The 20,148-nt window shown below is 44.7% G+C and overlaps 1 protein-coding gene across 12 annotated transcripts in view; it reads left to right on the forward strand.

Annotated features, from left to right (window-relative positions):
* The first annotated feature begins 2,015 nt into the window (after positions 1 to 2,015).
* The window catches only part of LOC311436843 (uncharacterized protein), a 70,372-nt gene continuing 52,239 nt past the window's right edge, over positions 2,016 to 20,148 (forward strand). For 11 of the 12 annotated variants that reach the window (XR_014693118.1, XM_084519361.1, XM_084519364.1 and 8 more), the window contains exons 1-2: positions 15,280 to 15,659; positions 16,499 to 16,561. Coding sequence is in view for 10 of the 12 variants with exons in the window: in XM_084519361.1 (XP_084375487.1) it covers positions 15,598 to 15,659; positions 16,499 to 16,561 (125 nt within the window). In the remaining 2 variants the exon portion in view is untranslated. The other variant, XR_014693117.1, reaches the window with a different exon arrangement.

Genomic DNA, 20,148 nt, shown 5'->3' on the forward strand with positions numbered 1-20,148 from the left:
CTGCCTCCCTGGGCTAATTGTCAGGAAAGGCCAACTGGCTTTCCCTCAGGGGCAGCAGGGCCAGGCTTTGCCTGTACTTCCTTCTTATAAATAAAAGTAATTAGTTGCAAACAAAACACCGGAGCATGTCATCTACTGATCCAAAGCAACTTGTTAAAAATCAGGATGTGCTTTGACCGATGGTGTTGGTGCTGTGTGTGGCGCTCTGTGTCAGCCTGGCTGTTCTCAAATGGGTTCTTCTGTTTTAAGCCTAGGTTCGTCAGCATCACTGCTGAGAGCTCTGTGGTTTTGCTGTGTCTATAGGCATTAGGTTTTCGAGGAAGCTTGACCTCAGTGATGGGATTTGACCATGTTTTCAAAGAACGTAAATAATCTTTTTACAGCAAGTACAGTCACCTTGCTTGAACAGCTGTTTTGAATCCAATAAAATTGGTCGTTTGAGAAAATCTCACCAGTTTTCATGTTTTCCACAGTACTTAGAGTAATTAAGCATCCAGGCATTTTCTCTAAGACCTTTAGACCCTCTTGAGTCAGGATTTCTCCACCGGAGAGCTGCTCTGCATCAGCTTGAACTGCTTCAGATTGGACTCTGTCCTGCAGGAGGACAGAGCGCTCCGGTCTGGCAAGGCTGAAAGGGGGTGGCGTTGTGTGTCTGTGTGTCCAGATGTATCTGTGCAGGTTGTGGGTGGCCTTGGGATGCAGCTATTTGAGGCTGTTCTGCTCTCTGCTTTTCATGTTTTTAGGGTGGCCAGTTGGTGAGCTTGTAATAAAAGCCAAACCTGAGCACTCTCATATATAAAAGTCCATCACACACATATATATATATATATAAAGGCCCAATCTCCTCTCTATTTCGGTGTTATTTATTGCTCCTTGTGCCCTCAATTCCCTGAGATACCGAGTGTAACTCGTGCACAAAATGATAGCACTCCATAAGCTTACAGAAATGGAAACACGCCGTATTGCAAGTCTATTCCTGTGGCAGGTGAAGGGGAAGCTTAAGGAATGAAAGTCTGGGTTAAAGCTGCCTTAATGCACTGAGCTTATTGCTAATTTGAGATTTAATGGGGTAAATTGCTGAAATTTCAAAGTCGTAATGGTATGGAGAATTTGAAATATTTGCAGCAATCAGGGCAGCTTCTGTCCCGAGCAATTACAGCTCTAGTCATGGTTGTCTTGCATCTCTTGTGCCGTGCAGGTGTCTCTAGGTGTGTAGTTCACCGGTGGCGAGGCAGAGGAGCTGCCTTCGGGCTTGCCACGTGTTGCCCCCAGCCGAGCAGTGTGTACCAGCAGGAGCCCCACGTCCAGCTTGGCTTTTGAACACAGAAAGTGACTTCTCAGCACCGGTCACCTCAGGTCTAAAAATGTCCTTGGTAACTCGCCACGTGAAATGACTGTAGCAAAAGGTCACATCAGAATAACCAAGTGACTCGCTCTCTTCCTCCTGTCTTCCTCCTGTGTTTATCAGGTCATTTGAAGCCATCTGTCTACTTCGTTGTCACTGTATTGACTCGTTGCTATCAAGGACCATTAATATTGTAAGAGCCATACGCTCTCTCTGTAGCCTAGGTAATTATAAGAGACAAAACGGGTGCCCTGCGAAAGTCCTGCACTTTGGGGGGAATAAGCCCAATGGCTTGTGTTGATGCAGTAATTTAAAGTCAACCAGAGGAGGCTGAAGCAGCAAAGTGTAAGCACGATTGTTGTGGATGCAATCTGCTAAATCACCCTTTTTTCCAAAGTAAAACTACCACGCCATCGGATTTGATTCTGATCCTCTTAAAACTTCTTTCTACCTGTTTGGAGTTAGAGACGGTCCTGGAAGCGAGGTCTGACTGCAGCTGCACCCTCCTTGCGCTCCCAAAGAATTGAGAGGGACTGGGTCCCACTGAAGGTACGGGGACTTAGTGGGTTGCCAGCTCTGCTGGGTACACAGCCCCAGCCCACAGGGATTCTCTGGGGTTGAAGTAACTCTGTGGCATCCCGCAGGTGGGTTGCAGGAGTCCCCGCGGTCCATCTGGCTTCCAAGAAGCTGGATCTGCCCTTCAGGCGGGAAGTCAAGGACTGCGGGAAGTGTTGACTGTTTGGTCTGTAATTAAAAGAAAGGTACTTACAAGAACCTATTCATATCCTTTATGATCTCCCTTAGGATCATTTAACTGACTAATTTGGACAGCCCAGACAACAAATGAGGACTTGGTCTCCTCTCTTTCTACAACTCTGTAAACATAATCCCTGATTGATTGGCCTCTAATACATCAGACCTAAATGAAAAATTAATTAGATTGGCTACAACCCCAAAGTGAGCACTTTACCACTTTGTTGTTTTGTCCATTTGATCCTTTCTTCTTTGATTTATGGGCAAAGGAGAAAGGGGAGAGGAAAAAAAAGGAGGAAAAAGAGGTTTGTGCTGGATGTCACATGAAGCCAGTCGGGTTTATTGGAAGCAGAATGAGCAGCAGCAGCAGCTCCCCGGGGCGGGCTGTAGAGGTGGGAGGGTTCAGAGGGAGCTGCTCCTTTCCCCCCAAAAGTATGTCCAAAGAGAAGACCCCGTTTTGATTTTAGCAGTTTGGATTTCCCCTGTTCTTACTAAGCTTGAGACCGAGGGATAAGGTGGGGGTTTTCTGTCCTGCTTGCAAGGAGGCCCCAGGGACGTGAGAGCAGGGCTTCGGTGTGTCTGCCCTCCGCTGCGAGACCCAGGTGGGGGCTGAGAGAAAACAGAAAGCAGGACCAAGATTTGTTTTTAACCACCTCGTAGTGCTGGTGGGTAAATGAATTCATTTTCTGGGGGGCTCTCCTCATCTTCCTGCTCGGATTTTTCTGTTGCAGCCAAGCCACTGGTCAGGGAGCGCAGGGGGCGGCTGCCCAGCAGCACCGCAGCATCTTGGTGGTGCCCGTGGCTCCGGTCTCCTGGCTTGCAACCCCCCCCTTCCCTTTGATTCCTTTTTCTCTGAAATTGCAGGGCTGGTGATACTGATCTGCTTTTGAAAAAGGCCAATAAATATGTGTGGCAAGAAGTCACAAGAAAAGCTGGAGGCTGTGAGAGCAGGCCGATATGATTTCAGCTTGCCTCGGAAAAATCTTATGAGTTTGTTGAATTCTGCCTTGTCTGAACACTCGCCAGCCGCACGATAGCCACTGTGCTTAATAATCTCCGAGGGTGAGGAGCACCTCAAGGTGAAAAATAAACGAACTGCTTCCTAGGTTTGTAAAGTATTGTAGCATTCAGAGCAGAGTTAGATGATTTAAAAAAAAAAAAAAGCTAACACAGTGAGGAGTGGAAACAAAAAATCGGAGCTCGATACATCCAAGGGTGGAGGGCAAGTGAGCAGCACATTGTTAATCACAGCCGAATTTTGCCAAAGCCCGAGGCCCAGAAAGGCAGTTGAAAAGTAGCAGTATATTAAAAACAAAAGTCTTAAGGCCAGGAGGAAATAATGGGACTCTAAAGTGAGGCACAGCTGAAATGAGAAACTTCTTCTGTTATCTGAAGAGTTATTAAAAGCAAGGGGAGAAATTAAACTGAATTCCAGAGAGCAGTTATATGGGTGTGTATATAAGTGGATGCCCCAGTGTGTTATCTTGACACAGAAAACGTTCACGCCAGGTTAAAAAGGTGTTTGTGATTTGTTGTTGTTGTTTTTAATCCAAGAGAAAATCCCCGTCTGAAAGAAGTGACTTCGATATAAACACCGATGGCCTATTTCAGGAAAGCTTTTAATTGCAAAATTAAAATGTTTATGATGTTTTGAGGCTCTGCCCCTTCCAGAAAGCAATTCCTCAGCTGTGTGGACACAGGAGACCAGTAGCATACTTGGGCTGGATTCTTGGTTTCCTGCTCAGAAAATGCTTTCTTTACAAGCCATCCCTTCCTCTGTCTTCTCCTCTCTCTTTTCCATGTTCTCAAGTTAGACTTCAAAAAAGGCTTCTTTATTCTGAGTTCACCTGACTTGGGAGGGATGAAATGGGGGGAAATTCAGATATTTTTTTTCCATTTCCAGGTGAAAACCTGCAGGGATAAGCAAGGCAGAGCCAGGACTTGTGCCAGAATTTCCACCACCCTTACACTGATTAATTAGGAGGCTGCTGCCAGCTCAGGGAGCTCCACCTCGCATCTTGTAATGAAAGCTCTCAAAAAAGACTCTCTCCTCTTATTTTTTTTTTTTTCCTTCCGCAAAAGCAAATTTCCCAACTGCGGTGTTTTTTCCCTAAGTAAAGCTGCAGGTTTTTCACCAGCTGGAGCACCGCACGTGCCAGCCTCACTCACAAGACAAGCTGGAAAACACTCAACAAACCTCAAGCGGCGCTAACGTGTGCAGGGCAGGTCTGTGCGCACGGGAAGGGGGGCTGCTTAACACACCTAGGCTGAGCCGTGTGCTTCCAGTAGCTTGCTTTCAATGTTTCCCTACGAGTTCCCAATTTGATTGCTAGATTTGAACGGGAGTAGCTCGTGGTATGATTTGGAGGGTGAAGCCAAGGGATTTCCAGCCCTAAGAGGTGATTTCCTGGCTTGGGTTCAGGCACACGGTGCTGTGGTTCGTGACTCCATGGCAATCCCCCTAGGATGTAACGTAGGCTTACCTGTATTGCAGGCAGTTCCCTTGCTGGATCTGTTCCTCTCACCCTCGTGCCTTCTTCCTCCTGCTTGTGATGGAAATGGCATGGTTCAGTCAGGCTCCTCGTGCAGCTTCTCACCTGGGAATTTCTGCCACACGATGACCAGGGAGAATTTTACTGGGACCATTAGAGGCTTCCTACGGGCTCCCCTACTTTATTATCCTGATGGCAATGTTTGAGACACTGTAGTGGGTAAAGAGGGATGTTTTGCCAGAACTTATTAAACACTGTTAAGTTATACAGCAAAGCCCTTTGTCCCCTCTACAGTTAAGCTTCTGAAATTTGCCTGGCTCACAAGCAAGCGTTTCTGTTTAAGGGGGTGTAAATAAGCCATTATGTTTTCCTCCCTTTGCATCTCTGATCAGCTTTCTTCTTAAAATCCTCATCAGTTGGTGGGTGGCCTAACTAGTCACATCGTTTTATGTTTAATTCAGTACTTTTTTGTTTGGTTGTTTTGTTCTGGTTTTTGTTTTTCTACAAAAATAGCATGGGCGATTCTATTTAGGAGCAGTACAGAGAGCCCAGCCAGCAGTGGGGTGGTTCCTGCTCACACAGGACAGACATTTTTTAGCAAAAGCGAATGGTTGAACACTTAATTCTCAGTGAAAACCATCAACATTTTAATCTTCCTCAAATTCTTCCTTCCTTTAAGCTTTCATTTTCTGCAGATCATTTTCTTTTGAGGAAACATTTTTCATCATCTCTTTTCTTGGTTTTGGGTGCTTGAGCCCATCTCTGGAGCCAGGTATGGGTAGGGAGGAGAAATTGGGGTGCAACTTTTAAGTGTGTTTAAGAATCTACCTCTGTGACCTCTTTCATAAGTTTTTGGGTGTTATCAAATGAAGCCATTAGCTTCTTTAACAGATTAAAATGAAAAATCTTTGGAGTTAGAAAATTGTCTTGGCAAGCTACCTTCATGAAAATGGAGCTTTTTATTTTATTTTTTTCCTTTTTTACAAACAGGAAAGCGACACATTGAAACTTTAACTTGATCAGATCAATATCTGAGAACTCAGGGTGAAATATTATCCCTCTTAAAGTCAATGGCAAAGTCCCCACTGATTTCAGCAGAGTTATGATAAATCCTTGTGGAGAATGACACATTGCATTAAAGTACTCTTAACTTTCTTTCTTTCTTTTTTCTTTTTTTTTTTTTTTTTAAAGTAATATATCTCATGAGCCACATATGCTGTGCTTCCTGCCTTCTCACAAAATAACACTTTTCTTGAGAAAACCAGACCTGGCAATCCTTTATGTGTTGCGTAGCTGCAGGATTTGGAGGTATTGCATGGGGAGCCATCGGCCTAGTCAGATGCTGCAAGAGAAGTATATTTTGGGGTAACTTAAGGGGTGCCTGGCACCACACGGTTATATGAACCCCTCAGTCTTGCAAGTATTTCTATAATTTTAGTGCAACCACTAAATGGTAGGAGATGCAGGAACAATTTCTTCACTGCCATCCCAGAAATATGTTGGCATCTGGAGTCCGTGTTCAAGTAATACTAAGAAAAGAGCTGGTTATTCACCTGGTGTTCCTGTTAATGATATTAAACCCATTTTTGAGCTGATGGCGTGTTGCTCACTGGTTGGAGCGAGTGAAGTGGCTGCGTCAGCCTTAGAAAGCCCAAAGCTTTGGGTTAGGAGCACAGGTGAAGGCAGGGTTGTGCTAGTGGGGACAGCCTTCTCCAGGAACATTTTTCTTTCCGATGAGCTCCAGTGCAGCCAAATATATACGTCTGCCTGGGGTAATACTGTACCTGAGGGATGGAGGGGAGGGTTTTGTTGGGGAACATGTTCCCAGACTGCCATTTCAGGCCCCTTTAGGTCTTCAGAAGTGCTCAGTGTCGAGCAGCTGCCATGCCAAGCACCAGGAGCCACAAGGACACGGTACCGAGCCCGTAGGGTAATCTTGTTGTTTCATACATTAGCCTCAAATGGGGACAGAGCTCATTCAGGAACCTCTTGCTGGCTCTGGTGTGGAGCTGGTTTCGAAATCTGTGCCTTTAACTGGAAAACTTTCTGACTTACACGTTGATCTGATTATTGCAAGCCTGTAAATAGCTTTTACGGTGCAGCTCGGTCACATTACTGATTCCAGGTTTCCATCTGACTTCTATCTTAGTTTATTTTATTACAGGGAATGATACAGCCCAGAGGGTTTTTCTTCATATCAAAGTGGCCAATACTTTTCTCGTAAAATGTAGTCTATATCTGATGGAAATAGGTTCAGCCTACAAAGGAAATATTCTGAAGGCAGTATCAGCATTACGAATCTTTCATTGGCCTAGAATTGGGTAGGACCCAATCCTGCAAACATCCTCGTGAGTGGTTTACCTCAGGTTACAAAAATCCTCTCAATGTCAACGAAGCTGCTTTAATGTAGCGTGCCTGAGAGTTTTCAGGATGGGATTTAAGGCTTTAATTCAGCATAACACTTGAGCGTATGCTTAAAATTAGGAACGGGCTCATACTCAATGGCAAGCACGTGCTTTTCATTGCCAAACCAGGATGATTTTCGTCCCTGTCCTGTGTCAGGGGCCCTGTCCCCTGTTCAGGCCACGTGCCTGGGCCCTTCTGCCTGCCCGGAGCCTGTCTGAATTTAATGATGCTGCTGGCAAGTGAGTCTTTCAGCTCAAATCGCAAAAATCCGAGTCACAGCTCGTAATTTGCAATTAACAGCTGATGACAGTTACGACAGCAGAGCAAATAACGAGTGCATTAACTTATTAATAGTTCATTTCATGAGTTTCAGGTCACTTTGGGCAGCAGTGCTGTGGGCTGGCTGTGGCGAGCCGTGTTTCTAGCCAGTACCTGATCTGTCTGCTGCTTTAAAATGGATCGTGGCTTTCTGTCCCCTTGCTCCTCGCCCTCGTAGGAGATTTGGGAACTTTGTGCCGTGCTGCTCGGGACAATTTCGTGAAAGCTCAAGGGATGGAAGAGTTGAGTGGACAGGTGGGCACGCCAGTCAGATATCCTCCACTCTCAGGCCTGTGCACTCTTAGCTCTCATTGCCTTTACTTAAAAATAAGAAGCTGGGGGTGAGAGTTTTGTAAAATGAAGCAATTTTGCCTTCTAAAGAAGGCAGTAATGAGGGGAGGTAAAGCAATCACCGAGGGTCTGGGAGGGTTTAATCTGCAAAACGTTCTACTTCGTTTTGATATTTTTACCTGTTTGTAAGATGGTTAAATAATATCCCAAGTCAATTTCTGGCAGGACTTTTTAAGTTTTTAAGAAGTCAATTGCCTTGACCTACCATTCCCATTGTTCATTGCCTGCAGTTCCTGCAGGAATCTCACCTGGCCCATTTTTGAAGTTGTCGCCAGGATGCCAAGAAGTGAGTACATTGCTGACTTGTTTCATGTCCTGATCACTTCTTCTGGTAACTTCTGTTCCTGGTTTGGAGCAACCCCCTCGCTGGGCAGGAAATGTCTTTGGGGTGTAAATCCCATTGCCTGGGGTTTGCAGCAGTGGGAGAGCAGACATGGGCAGAGCTTCCTCGAGGGAAGGCTGGGGATGGTTTCTCTCTGTCTCTGCCTGTTTGCAGAACCTCACACCTGGCAGGAAGGTGATGCCATCAGTACTACTTGCCTCATCCTGTCACCCTTTTTGACTGCAATGTGCCCCAGGCTGCCATCAGCGGATGATGCTCAGCGTGCCCCCAGCCTTCATCCTCACTCGCTAAGCTTGGATTAAAGCACTGTAGCCACTTCACTCATTCTGGTCCCAGATCTTGGTCCTGTGTGATGGGCAGCAAAAAGCACGTGGGGAGGGGATGGCTGCCCCTGCCCTGCTTGCTGAGTGTGCTGGCACAGCACCCGGGCTGGGGCTGCTTTTTGGCACGTCCCTGCTGAGCCCTGCTGTCTGCTGAGCTCAGCCCCAGCCTGCAGGAGGATGAGCCAGCACATCGGGGCGCTCAGACTGCAAGCAGGGGGAAAAACAGGCAGTGTGAGCTGGGTGCCAGCTTGCTGACTTACCTGGAAGGGCTAACATCAAGGCTGATGCAAATCCTGAGTGTGATCGCTGACCTAAGATGTCATGCTTGCTTAGTGAAAAGGCAGAAGAGAATATAGCACTAGCAACAACTGCGATACAGTCATTGAGTACTTCAGCTTGAGAGATTTTTCCAGGGGTAATTAACATATTTAACTTATTTCTAAAGATTTACAAACATGAAATGCCACTAAGCATTCCATGCCATGAATGTCAAAGAAGCTGATATAACTTTGGAAGCATATATTTCATCCATCATAACACTCTTGTCACTTAAATGGCACTCAATCCACTTAAAATTACAGCGATTATGGAAGGAACATCAAGTTTCATCAGCAGTGATTACGCTGTGATTATCACACGCGCACTTCTCAGGGCTTCTTTCGCTCTTATGCAACTGCCAGTTTGCAAATATATGGTGGGGAATAGCATTTGGGGCTCAGGAGATAAACCTGGCGTTTCCACCCCATCAGAGTCGGTCTTTTCAGCATTTAATTTGTACTTTGGGCAGGGAAAGTTAACTCTTAAGAGTGATTTGGAGCGGGAAGGAAATTAAAATGCCAGCAAAGACCTCCTCCCAATATGCAGACGACCACGGTGGTTAAATGAAGAGGAGGGGGGCTTTGGTCAGCCACTTTGGGGGCTTTTCCTGACTTTTCCTTGTCGATCCACTGAGACTGGCTAGCGGTAGTGAACCACCTTCTGTAGGCAAAGGGCTGGAGATCTACCTAGGTCTTCTCCTGGTGGAAAAGAGAGAGGGGAAATCTGTTTCCTTGATAACACCCTTGCTTATATGCCTGGCTGAACTGAAAATGTAAGGCTGTGTATTTCCCTGGAAAGGTAGTAACAGAGAGCTGAAAATGGAAAGCCTCATCCTGAGTAAAGTTGCCATCAAGGGAAAAAATCCTACCAGTGCCGTAGACCTTTAGATGGCAAGAGAGAGTGTAGGAATTGGGGGAAAAAATTAAAAAGGTCCAAATTGGTCTAAATATGTTTCCCATGAAATTGCTAATAATATGGAAGCATGCAAGAAAATGCACATATTTTTATTTTACTTTTATTAGTGTGACTTCATTGGCTACATTTCCAAGAGGACTCTGTTCCCTGCAATCCCTCCTGAGAAGAGCAGCTGACCTCTTTGGAAAGCGTGAACTTCAAACAGTGAGTACATTGGGCAAGTGTTACCTTGCCTTCATGTCTGCTCTCGGCCCCATTGGGTTTGCTTGCTGAGCCCTCCCCATTTTTCCCAGTTTTTTGGAAAGCCACTTCTCACTCAACTCTTTCCAGCCATGTGATTTGCATCGTGGTTGCCTTAAGGGTTGTACTGGCGGCAGGGTGGGTGAGGGACTTGCTTTGCCACTCCATCCAGCTTTTCGGGTGCCAGGAGTCCATGTTATCTGTCCAATAAGAGAAGTTACAACATAGCAATCTGTGTTCGATAAGCCCCGACTGCTTGGTTTGATCCTTGGTTATCCTTACTTTGATTTTTCTCTTTTTTTTTTTCTATCCAGTATCTCCAGCTGCTTGCAAACAACCTATGCTCCCGGACTGAACTAAGAAAAGTTTTTGAAATTTAAATGTGTGTGCGTGATAAACTTAAGAAAAGCAAGCTAAATTTTCTAGGAAAAGCTACTTTGGGGGAAAATATTTACTTCCTCGGTGGAAAGAAGAAAAACTCCACGCTGAGTGCCAGATTTTCCAATACACACTTTAATGACTGCAGATTTATGCACTGAGGCAGGTAGTAAATCCCTCTTAGTATTGATCCAGCTTTAACTGGTGGATGACTGAGCGGTTCTACCCTGGCAAAACAGCATGCCCAGAAATGTCATGTTGCAAAATCCCAGGCAGCGCCTTGGAGAACAAACAGATTTCTTCAGGTCGTCCCCAGGAACTAGCACTGGAAGGTCTCTCTGCCCTGTATATGGCCGTATCGTCCAGGTATGAACTTCGAGGATGCATGCGGGGGTGGAGTTTCTAATTAAGCCAGGACATGGGGAATCTGTTGTAACTTCACAGCCACATCTTCTGTTGCACTCTGAGGTGCATCTCTTACTTAAATGTGTGTGTGTGCAGAAGGGGAAGGAGAAGGAGAAGTAGAGGAGTTGGTGTTTTCCTTCTCCCCAGACATCCCGTTCTTGTTACCTTCTGTGTCCTTTCATTTTGGAGATGTTCACCCTCCTAAATTTAGTGACATTTTAGACATCTGTATGTGACTTTGTTTTACTGCTTTTTACCTTTTTCCAGCCTTTTCAATACTTAGCCAGTGTTGGAAAATGGATAGTGCAATAAGTGGGATCCATTTAATTATGTGCCTTCATAATGCTTAACAGTGGAAATTTCAGAGCATTACAAGTTACTGGTAATTAATTTTCCTCTCCTGACTTCTATCAAGATCAGCTTGAAACCCATTGTGAGAGAGGGAGGGGACTTGGTCTGTGCTTCCCCTTCTGCTCTTGGCCTCCTGCGATTTGGTCCAGACACGAATGTGTAGCAGGAAAACAACCCCTATTTTCTGTTCTTCAGCTTTCAAAGCCAGCAAGTCCCCAGAATCTGTTTGCAAGCATTTTTGAGTTAATCAATCGAAAAACTGAACATCCTGTCAAAAGTGACGTTTTCTTGGATGGAAATCGATTTATTTATTTTCTTTGAAACTTCACATTTCACGAGGATGACTTGAGTCAGAACATTTGTACCAGCTCCTCTGAAGACTTGGTCATGAGGAAACCATCAAAATGTATGGGAGGAAATTTCATAAATAACAAGAAATGAAGCAACGCCTATGCAACGAAGCAGGAAATGAGTGCTGGCATCTGAAGCTTTGGTGCTTTACACATCCAAGGAGGGTTATTACTTTGTTTTATTACTGCAGGTTGAAAACAACCCAAACCTTTCCCAAGAGGTGAAGTTCAAACCACTACATTTGATTTTTTTTTTTTTTTAGCTGTCTCACTTTTTACTGGTTTATTTTAAACTCAGCGTATGCATACAGCATTGGAGGATTTCCTCTGTAATGGGAGGAAGCAGTTTTTGTTGTAAAAGCCTGTCTGAACTACTGGATACCTGGTGGTTGGAACTTCAAAGCTTTTCCCCCAAGCAGTCAGGCATTTTTTGGTAAATGAGGAAACTCCAGCCATATTCTGCATCTTTGTCTGGAGGACCGTGTGGCTTTTTCAATTTGCACACCCCAAGATACCACCTTCTGCAGCCTGAAAGTCTTGTTGGCAGTGCTGTCGGATGATCAGAGGATGCTGGCAACAAAGGACACCTTTCGTTAAGCTGTGTAATGTATTTGGAAAAAAAAAAAGTAGTATAGTTTTGGTTGCAAAAGCTCTTCTCGAAGTTAGATTTCGAAGCTAAGGACATTTGCTGACAGTTCAGTTGGAAGTGTACCCATTAGAGCATCTTTGAAAGAAAATAATATGCTATAAGCTGGTGCCTGTAGCATAGTGGAAGCGTTGGCAAAGGGAGAGCTGGTGATAAGAGTCTTAGCTCGTGGAGGAAAACGAGAGCCAGGTCCTTTATAGCCTGTGAAACACAGTAAGGTTAGTGAGGGGCTGAGATTATATTGTTCCATGAGACTAATATCTTTATTGAGTTTTATGTTTTCTGGTTCCCAGTACAGCTATCAGTCTTGTTCTCACGTTCGCTGTCGGGCAGTGTTTTGCAGGGCTCCTGGAGTAGCTCAGGACCGAGAGATCAGTAAGGGAACAACGGTTTTGTCAGGTTTTCCCCCTTCAGCAGCGTGTTCCTCATCTTCGAGTGGTCGTTTGAGCAATTGCTGGAGCAAGTCTTAAATACAGCAGAAAAGCTTTCTCAGTTTTCAGAAGCACAAGTTTAAAACAATCAATAATTTCTGTGTTTAAAAATGTTTGGAGAAAGTCACATTTTCACTGTGTTTGAGAATTCAGAGGCAGTGCTTCTGGTTCCACAGCTTAAGAAGAACGATGTGCTGCACTGGGGAAGAGAAGTGCCATCCTTGCTTTCCCCATCTGCATTTTTCTGTCCCCATTTATTCCTACTGCAAGGGTTGGAAGACATCAGCACCTTTCCTGTTAGAAACCATCATGCTTTTAGGTTAAATTTATTTATGAAGGAGATAGATCCAGCCATGTTTACGTGAACGCTGTTTAAACAGCCACCTTTGGCTTTTTCTGCAAGGTAAGTATGTGGAGAAGCTGTGGACCCTCTCAACTGTTGTTTTGCTACACAAACACAGCAAGTTCCTTCAGTTTCTTCTCCTAAACTGGGCTGGCCACTAGCCTTCAAGTAGCCCTAGTCCATACCTTTTCCCCCCCTGCCCTGATTTTGTGCAGTGCCCACCCAATGGCAGTCCCCTCTGTCCATCGTCAGCTGCACGGATTTGGCTTTTTCACAGCACCTTCAGACTGCTGCGTGGTAATTGCACACTCATCCTATCCTCCAGAGCCTTCTTCAGCCATCTTTTCAAGCAGCAAGTGATTTTTTTTGGTCAGCAATTCCAAATTACCACCATGGACACTGCTCAGCTCTGTCCCGAGGCATACCCCATTAATTCTGGCTGCAAAATGGTCCAACTTTGCTGTGGGATGGCAGTTCTTATCATCAGCAAATCGGATCGGCACGCTCCAAAAGTCACGCAGAGGCCCTTAATTGAAATAATACAGAAAATGATTCCCCAAACTGTTTTTTTTTTACCTTCCAGACTGGTTCATCCCTCCCCAGTGCAATCTGTTGCTGTCCCTCCTTTGAGCTGATTTCTTAGCTGCTTTCAATTCCTCTGCTAATCCCCATTCTCTCCATTTTGAGTATTTCCCTTGTGGCATTATAACCAACACTTTATTGAAGTTTGAATAGACTCCATTCTTGCATGTCCTTTATCTAAGAAATGAGTTATCTTTCTAGAGAAAGCTACCAACTAATTCTTGTATGATCTCTCTTTGGTAAGCTCATGCTATGCTTTTTCTTCTTTTTGTGTTTGTCAGCCTTTTATTGTTCTTTCCTTCAAAAGTTGTTCCTCTGCTGTCAAATTAACATTTTGTAATTGCCTCCAATTCACCCTTCTTCCTCACTTTCATGCTCTGTAGATTGATATTTTTCACTCTTATGACACTACTGTGAGTTGCTAGATTTAATAAAAATCTTCTCTGTTAGCACAGTGATCTCATGAGATTTGTATAAAAAAATAAAAAGGCTCCCAAGGTGGAAAGCAAGCTTCTGGTGGCAAAGGAATTAGAACCAAAAGAGATCAAGAAAGTGGATTTCCACTCCCAGAGCTCAGAAACAAATCTCTGCCCTTTCCATCTTCCACTGGATGATGTGCTCCTTGCTCTTTGCACTTGGAAGTCTGTACGTGAGGCTCAGTTAATTCAAGCTCTTTATCTTTTGGGGTCTGGAAGGACTCAAGTTCCCTGGGAATAGATACAAGGTGCTTGCTTTGGGAGGGCAAAAACAGGATTTCTCCTGGGAAAGACCGAGATATCTTTGTGCCATGGTGGGCACAGCTCCCCATGGGAAGGGTCGGGGAAGGCAGGCTTCTAAGTTGGCAGGTACTTGTTGGTCTTGAGGAGTACAATGTGCTGGACAACAGTGCTTTTACAAGCAGTCCCAGGGCTTTTTCTTCACACTTATTGATGCTTTTGGGAGGGGCTGTGGGACACCATGCTGTTTTTTTTGTTGTTTGTTTGTTTTTAACCATTGTTTATAATAATGTTCCACCATTGTCTAAAGCAGGCAGTATGCCACCGTGCTCAGTGCTGTACGAGCATGCTGATGATTCCTGCCCTGAGGGATTTCTAGTCTAAGGTGAGATGGGGTTTCTGGCTATTGCATGGCAACGGGGAGCAGGGAGTACCTTGTGCAACCCTGCATGGGGCATGAGTGAAAACTGAGCCAGTAACCATGTCTCCCAGTTCAGTACCTTCATTTAGCTGTAGCAGAGCTCGTACTTTAATTCTGTATCCTTTTATCCTTTTTCTCTTTCACGTTCGTGATTTTAAATCTCCATAAATTAACTTATGTCAGTAAAAATTAATGTGACTTAATTTTCTTCCCTGCTTTCGCAAATTGAGTTTGGCCCTTGTGAGCATCTTTAAATGATCACATACCGCCTCTCTGACTTCTTCTGGGAGAAACCAATGTCCAGTGATGCAGAGTCACGTCCAGAAATGATAATGGGCTCCTAATGTGGGGAAGGGTTTTGAAAATCCATCCTGCAGAAAATGAGTGCTTGGGAAGCAGCAAGATTCAAGTGTGTCTTGGTTAATGGCGTACTTATTCCAGTGTGTGTGTGAGACGAAAGTCTTAGAACGTGAATTTGAGATATGATGGTCAAGGCTGCCAAATCAGGTAATATTTCATGGGGATTCTAGTGCCTGATTTCCAATGATTTTTAGGAAATCCCCGTATCAGTAGGTCACGCAAGAACAGAAAAATTGCATTTGGGTTGATTATATTTACTGCAAATAGGAAACAAAATTTAGTCAAGATGTTGTGTGTCTGAGAGCCTGAGAGCACAAAGGGTGTGGATGAAAGAGAACCGTGAAAAGCAATGCTGCGCGCAAGTGCCAGGCTTAATGACGGACAGAGGTACTCATCAAATCCATGTGTTGTTCTGTTTCTTTTTTCCTGCAGGATTACCAGAATGTGATGTGGATTTCTTGGCTGGAGCTTGCGGAACAAGTGGGTATCGCTAAGCTTCCAAATCCGTGTTTGGATACCTTAATACATGGCATCCTGCACCACCCTAAAGGCTTTGACAGCGCTCGTAGGCATCGCTGCCCACTCATTAAAGCCCATAAATCAGACTACTGCAGATTGGAAAGCACAGAGGTGCTGAATTCTCCAGGCCATTTCTTTGTTTTCAGCTTTCTTTTTTGGACAATGCCTAACACTCTGTCAGCTCTGTGATGATCGCTGCGAAACCACATTGCATCTTCTCCATCAGCTGATGAGCAATGCCCCTAAGACAACCCAGGAAACAGCATTCATTTGGCAACAAATAATTTCAGGATGTTTTTGTATTTTCTTCACCTTTTTTTCAAAAACAAAAGCATGTCTTTGCCTTGGCAAATGTGAGTTGTATACTAATATATGTGAAGCAATGTTTCTACCAGGCTTGATTGGAAGAGAAAAAGTATAATATCAAACTTCATTTGTTTTTTTTTAATTTAACTGTCTTTAAGTGTTGAGTAGCTGACTATTGCTAATCATGTTTAGATAAGAGCCGTTTGGGAAACTTCTGAAAGGTGGTATTTTTTCACTGTGAAGTAGTGATTTGTCAAAACAATTTTTTTTTTTTTTGATGAAATGTATTGGTTTGATACAATGTTCACTGTAAAGATTCCTCCAGGATGGATGGATGTCAGATGAAATGAAAACCTGTGACCCCCATTACAGCCCAGAGCAGTCAACAGCCCTGTGTTTGGAGCACGTGGAGTTCAGGCTGCCTGACCGTGTGTGCTAAAAAATGTCTTTCCTTGGTTTAGTCTGCCTCTCACTTTCTCCTTTCTACACTGCCACTTTTTGGTTTTCTCTGTTTTGTCCCTTCCCCTAACCTTGTCCCCCACATCCCATAGCTCAAGGTGGGCCTCGGCTCTTTGAAAAATCCCTTTTCCAAATCCTCCCATGTCCTCTTCTCTTTTAAATGGAAGCATGGCTCCAAGACAAACCATCTCTCCTGGTGGAGAAAGAAGGCAGCTGGCATCTGGTCATTCTTACTGGAAGGTCCTAGTGGCAAAAGTCAGTAGTGCTCTTCGTAAATCTCCTTTGGTGAGGTGCTCCAGGAGTGCCAGGGGTTGAAACCAGTCAAGAGAAAGCTGAAAGGCAGTATGATACAGGGGTGTATGTACTGCATATACATGTCACTGGAAGAGAAGCTACCAGATACTAAAAGTTTTTTTTTAATTGGCAGGAACGATGTAACACCAGCCAGGAGCTGCAAGCTGAAGCTAGAGGAGTTCACCGTGGAGCCAAGGTATGCTTTTTGAATTTATTTTTTTAACAGGGGTGCATTAATCATCAGAAGAGCTTCCCAGAAGATGCAGTGGATCTTTATGGACTTCAAATTGTTAAATACAGGCAACCTGTTACTTTAAAAATAGTTGGTCGAGGTCTGTACAAGTTTTTAGGCAAAACGGGAGAACTGCTGGTGGGTTCCTCTGGCTGTGAAGGGAATGAAATGAAGAGTTTCTTAGTGACACAGTAGCCCTAAACTGTAAGTCTCTCAATCAATTGTTAGGTTTAAGTACTACTAATGAAACTTTATGGATGCCTTTTTTACTTGATTGAGTGTACATTTATTTTGTGTGCTGTGCTAAAGAGTCTAAGCTGGCCTTTCTGTCCATACCCATAAAATCTGCAAAATGCATTCGCACAAGTAAAGGTGTTTTGCCTGGTCAGTTTGCCTTAATTTGTTTGGTTTTTATTTATTTGTTTGCTTGCTTTTGTTTTGCTTGGATCCAAGGTAAGTGCCAGATGTTACAGCTGTGATTGGAACTTTTAGTTCTTGTACTTAGACGTGTGTGCTGTAACACAGCCAGGCTCTGCTGGCTTACACAGATGCAGTGCTCTTTCCCGTGTTGTGTGCCATGCAATGCAGACCACACCTGTGCTGTGGTAACCCCTTGCCTTGACTATGGGAAGGGAACAGCCAGGGTCTCTCCCCCAAGTCAAGGGAAACAGGTGCCTTTGTCTTTGCAAAACAACGCCGTTGAATTTTGACTGCCACGCTGGGGTGGGGCCCAGGTGGAAGATGCCATGAGCTGGATGTGAGCAGCTGGGAGCGCATCAGGGTTGGGTTCCCCTGCTGGTTGCAGAGCTGTAACTTGGCACCATGGTGCCACCAATTCAGTCTCTTGCACCCTCCTTGCTGCATGGGAGATGCCCCTTTGGGGAAAGCAGAAATCAGATCCCAAGCTCCCTGAAAGGCTGTCTTTTTATTACCTTTACTGCCCTGGAGAACAACCTCTGACAAAACACCTTTCCCATTTGTCTGCTGTCCCTGTGAAGCTGCCTGCCAGTCATCCACCTCCCTCAGACATGGAAACTATTTCTGGCCAACCCCTCGCAGGCAGCATATCCATCCTGAATGCTTAGCTCTTCTCGCCAGGGAAGGCTTTGCTCCATTCCTGATGAATTAGCATTCGTGTTCCTGTGCAGCACCCAGTCTCCCCTTGCTTCCCCAACTACCCACAGCACATGAACCGTTGTGCTAAGTCTCAATTCAGCCAGATGGCAGGTGGGCTTTAAAGATGAAGCTAAGCATAATTGCTGGAGATATCTGCATAAAGGGGAGGAGGGCTTGCAAGGAGTTACATTTATCTTCCTTAAATAGGAGCTTGTGTTAACAGCAGTAGAAAAGGATTTACAGATCTATTTTGTTTGGGTCCTCTTTGTATCTAGCAGGGAGCCATCCGTGCCGTAAATGAGGAGAAAAGATAACTTTAAAAGACTGAGCTAAAAATTGCATCTGTGAGCTGCTGAAGGGAAAGCAAATTTGTGTGTCATGTAGTTTTGTTGTTTTCCTGTCAAAAATGTAAGGTGAAGTTAGCATAACGATGCAGTCAGATTCGTGGCGGACTTGGAAGCTCCCCCCATCTGCCTCCAGGCTTGAAAAGGAGTTTTATTTCTACCTCTGTTTAATGAGCAAACCAGCACCAGGGAGATGCAAAGAGACGCCGCGGAGCTTCGCCCATAACTTACGTCGTGGCACCAAGGAACCTGATGTGAGCCCTGCCTTTCCCCCGAGCGTGGACTTTGTGCCTCATTCATTTGCGGCGTGCCTCCTCCTCACTCAGGGCAACGCAGTCACCCAGGACAATGAGCTCCTTGGCCCGTTCATGCCTCATGGACTGTAAATCTCAGAAGAAGGAGAGGCAGCTTGAGTCAGCCCCAGCGGCGTCACAAAAGCTGGTGGTGAATGTCCTGCTGTCATGGGACAAGAGCACCCCTGCTTCTTGGCACTCATCCATCCTAAAAGAAAAGCGGGACAAGAGCAGGCTCAGCACGAGCCCAGACCTAGCAGTAGCGGTAGCAACCTTTGATGGTAGGACTCGATGATCTTATAGATCCTTTCCAACTTTGTGTTTCTACAATTTTCTGTCATTCAGTAGGTGTAGCAGGTGATCAGACGTGGCTTTGTGCAGTTTGCACAGGGGTTTGGAGACCCTCAGGGTCATAGGAAATCCCAGTTACAGGGCTCCATTCCAGGAGTGGAAAGCAGCAAGTGAGAGCAGTCAAAGGAGAGGAGATCACGTATCTAAACCAGGAGGATCAGTGATGGCCACAGAGCAGTCTATGCAGCAAATTCTCATAAAACCAAAATTCTGAGTTTCTTGAAAGGTCACATCTTTGGAAGAAATAGCTTTACGTAATTACTATGAGATAATTAAGGCTGCCAAGCATATGAATTCCCTTCTGCAGGAAGAAAATGCTAGGTTTTGCTTGTTTGTATCCAAAATTAATTGGTGATGTCTGGGTTTTTAGATGGAGTTACTCGAAACTAACTTCAAGCACCCTGCTGTAAGGGCTGCAACTGAATTCAGCGAGAGCAATCTGATAATCTGTGCCTTTGCATGTTAAACCCAACCACTGAGATGAGACAAATTGGGGATTAGGTGTGTAGTATCAGTAAACTGCCTTGAGTAGTTTGTCCTGTCTGTGTGATGTATAGCTTGGTGTTTGTTTTAATCACACAATTTATAAGAATTTATCGTATGGTGGCGCGGCATGACTCGATACCATGGTCCAGATTAAGTGTTCGGCTGAGCTGTGTTAAGTATGTAAGATAGGGTAGGAACAAGATTTCTCCCTGGTACGTTTTTATTAATAACTTCTGATGGAAGGATAAGTTCAGACAACGCAGTTAAGAATAAAAAGGGAAAGAAGAGCAATAACAGTATCGTTTACACCAGCTATTGCTGGGTGCCTTGCGTTAGGGAAGCCAGGATGGAGAGGAACTGGTTGAAGAGAGGTCCAGTGGGACACTGGAGGGAACTTTTATCCATTGTGCTGAGTCAATGGTCCCTTAGTTTCACTTGTGTAGGTGTCAGAAACCTTTATTAGTTAAGTGCAAAGTGAAAATACATTTTCTCGTTTCTCTGTAGCTTGAACTGGTTATTTTGGTATTGCTTTTGATGCTTCTGGCACTGTGCTTCTTCGAATGGAGTCGGTGCTTCTACTTACATTTTATTCTGGTCTAAAAATACCACAGGTTCTGAAGACAAGCCAGCTCTTTGCATCACAAGGAACCCAGTCTGCAAACTTCTCATTTATTCAATTTACGTGCTTCATGGTTCTGCCACGTACCCGCAAGGGTCTCAGTCTCCACTAGTCTGTGCTCAGCCAAGCTTTACTTCAGCCTGCCTGCTTAGTATCTGCTTTCTTGAATTTTGTCCAGAATTTCTTTCAGAAGCAATCAAATGATGGGATGAGAGATTGTTTGGAGGCTGTTGAATAGCCAGAAATATTGACTGGGGCAGGAAATCCCTTTGGCTGCAGATAGATAGAGGCACAGAGGCCACTTGGGGAAAGGTTCTTCTATGCTTGTTTTATGACTCTTTG

This window comes from Aythya ferina (genome assembly GCF_964211825.1).
Source record: "Aythya ferina genome assembly, chromosome: 4".
NCBI classification, from domain to species: Eukaryota; Metazoa; Chordata; class Aves; order Anseriformes; family Anatidae; genus Aythya; species Aythya ferina.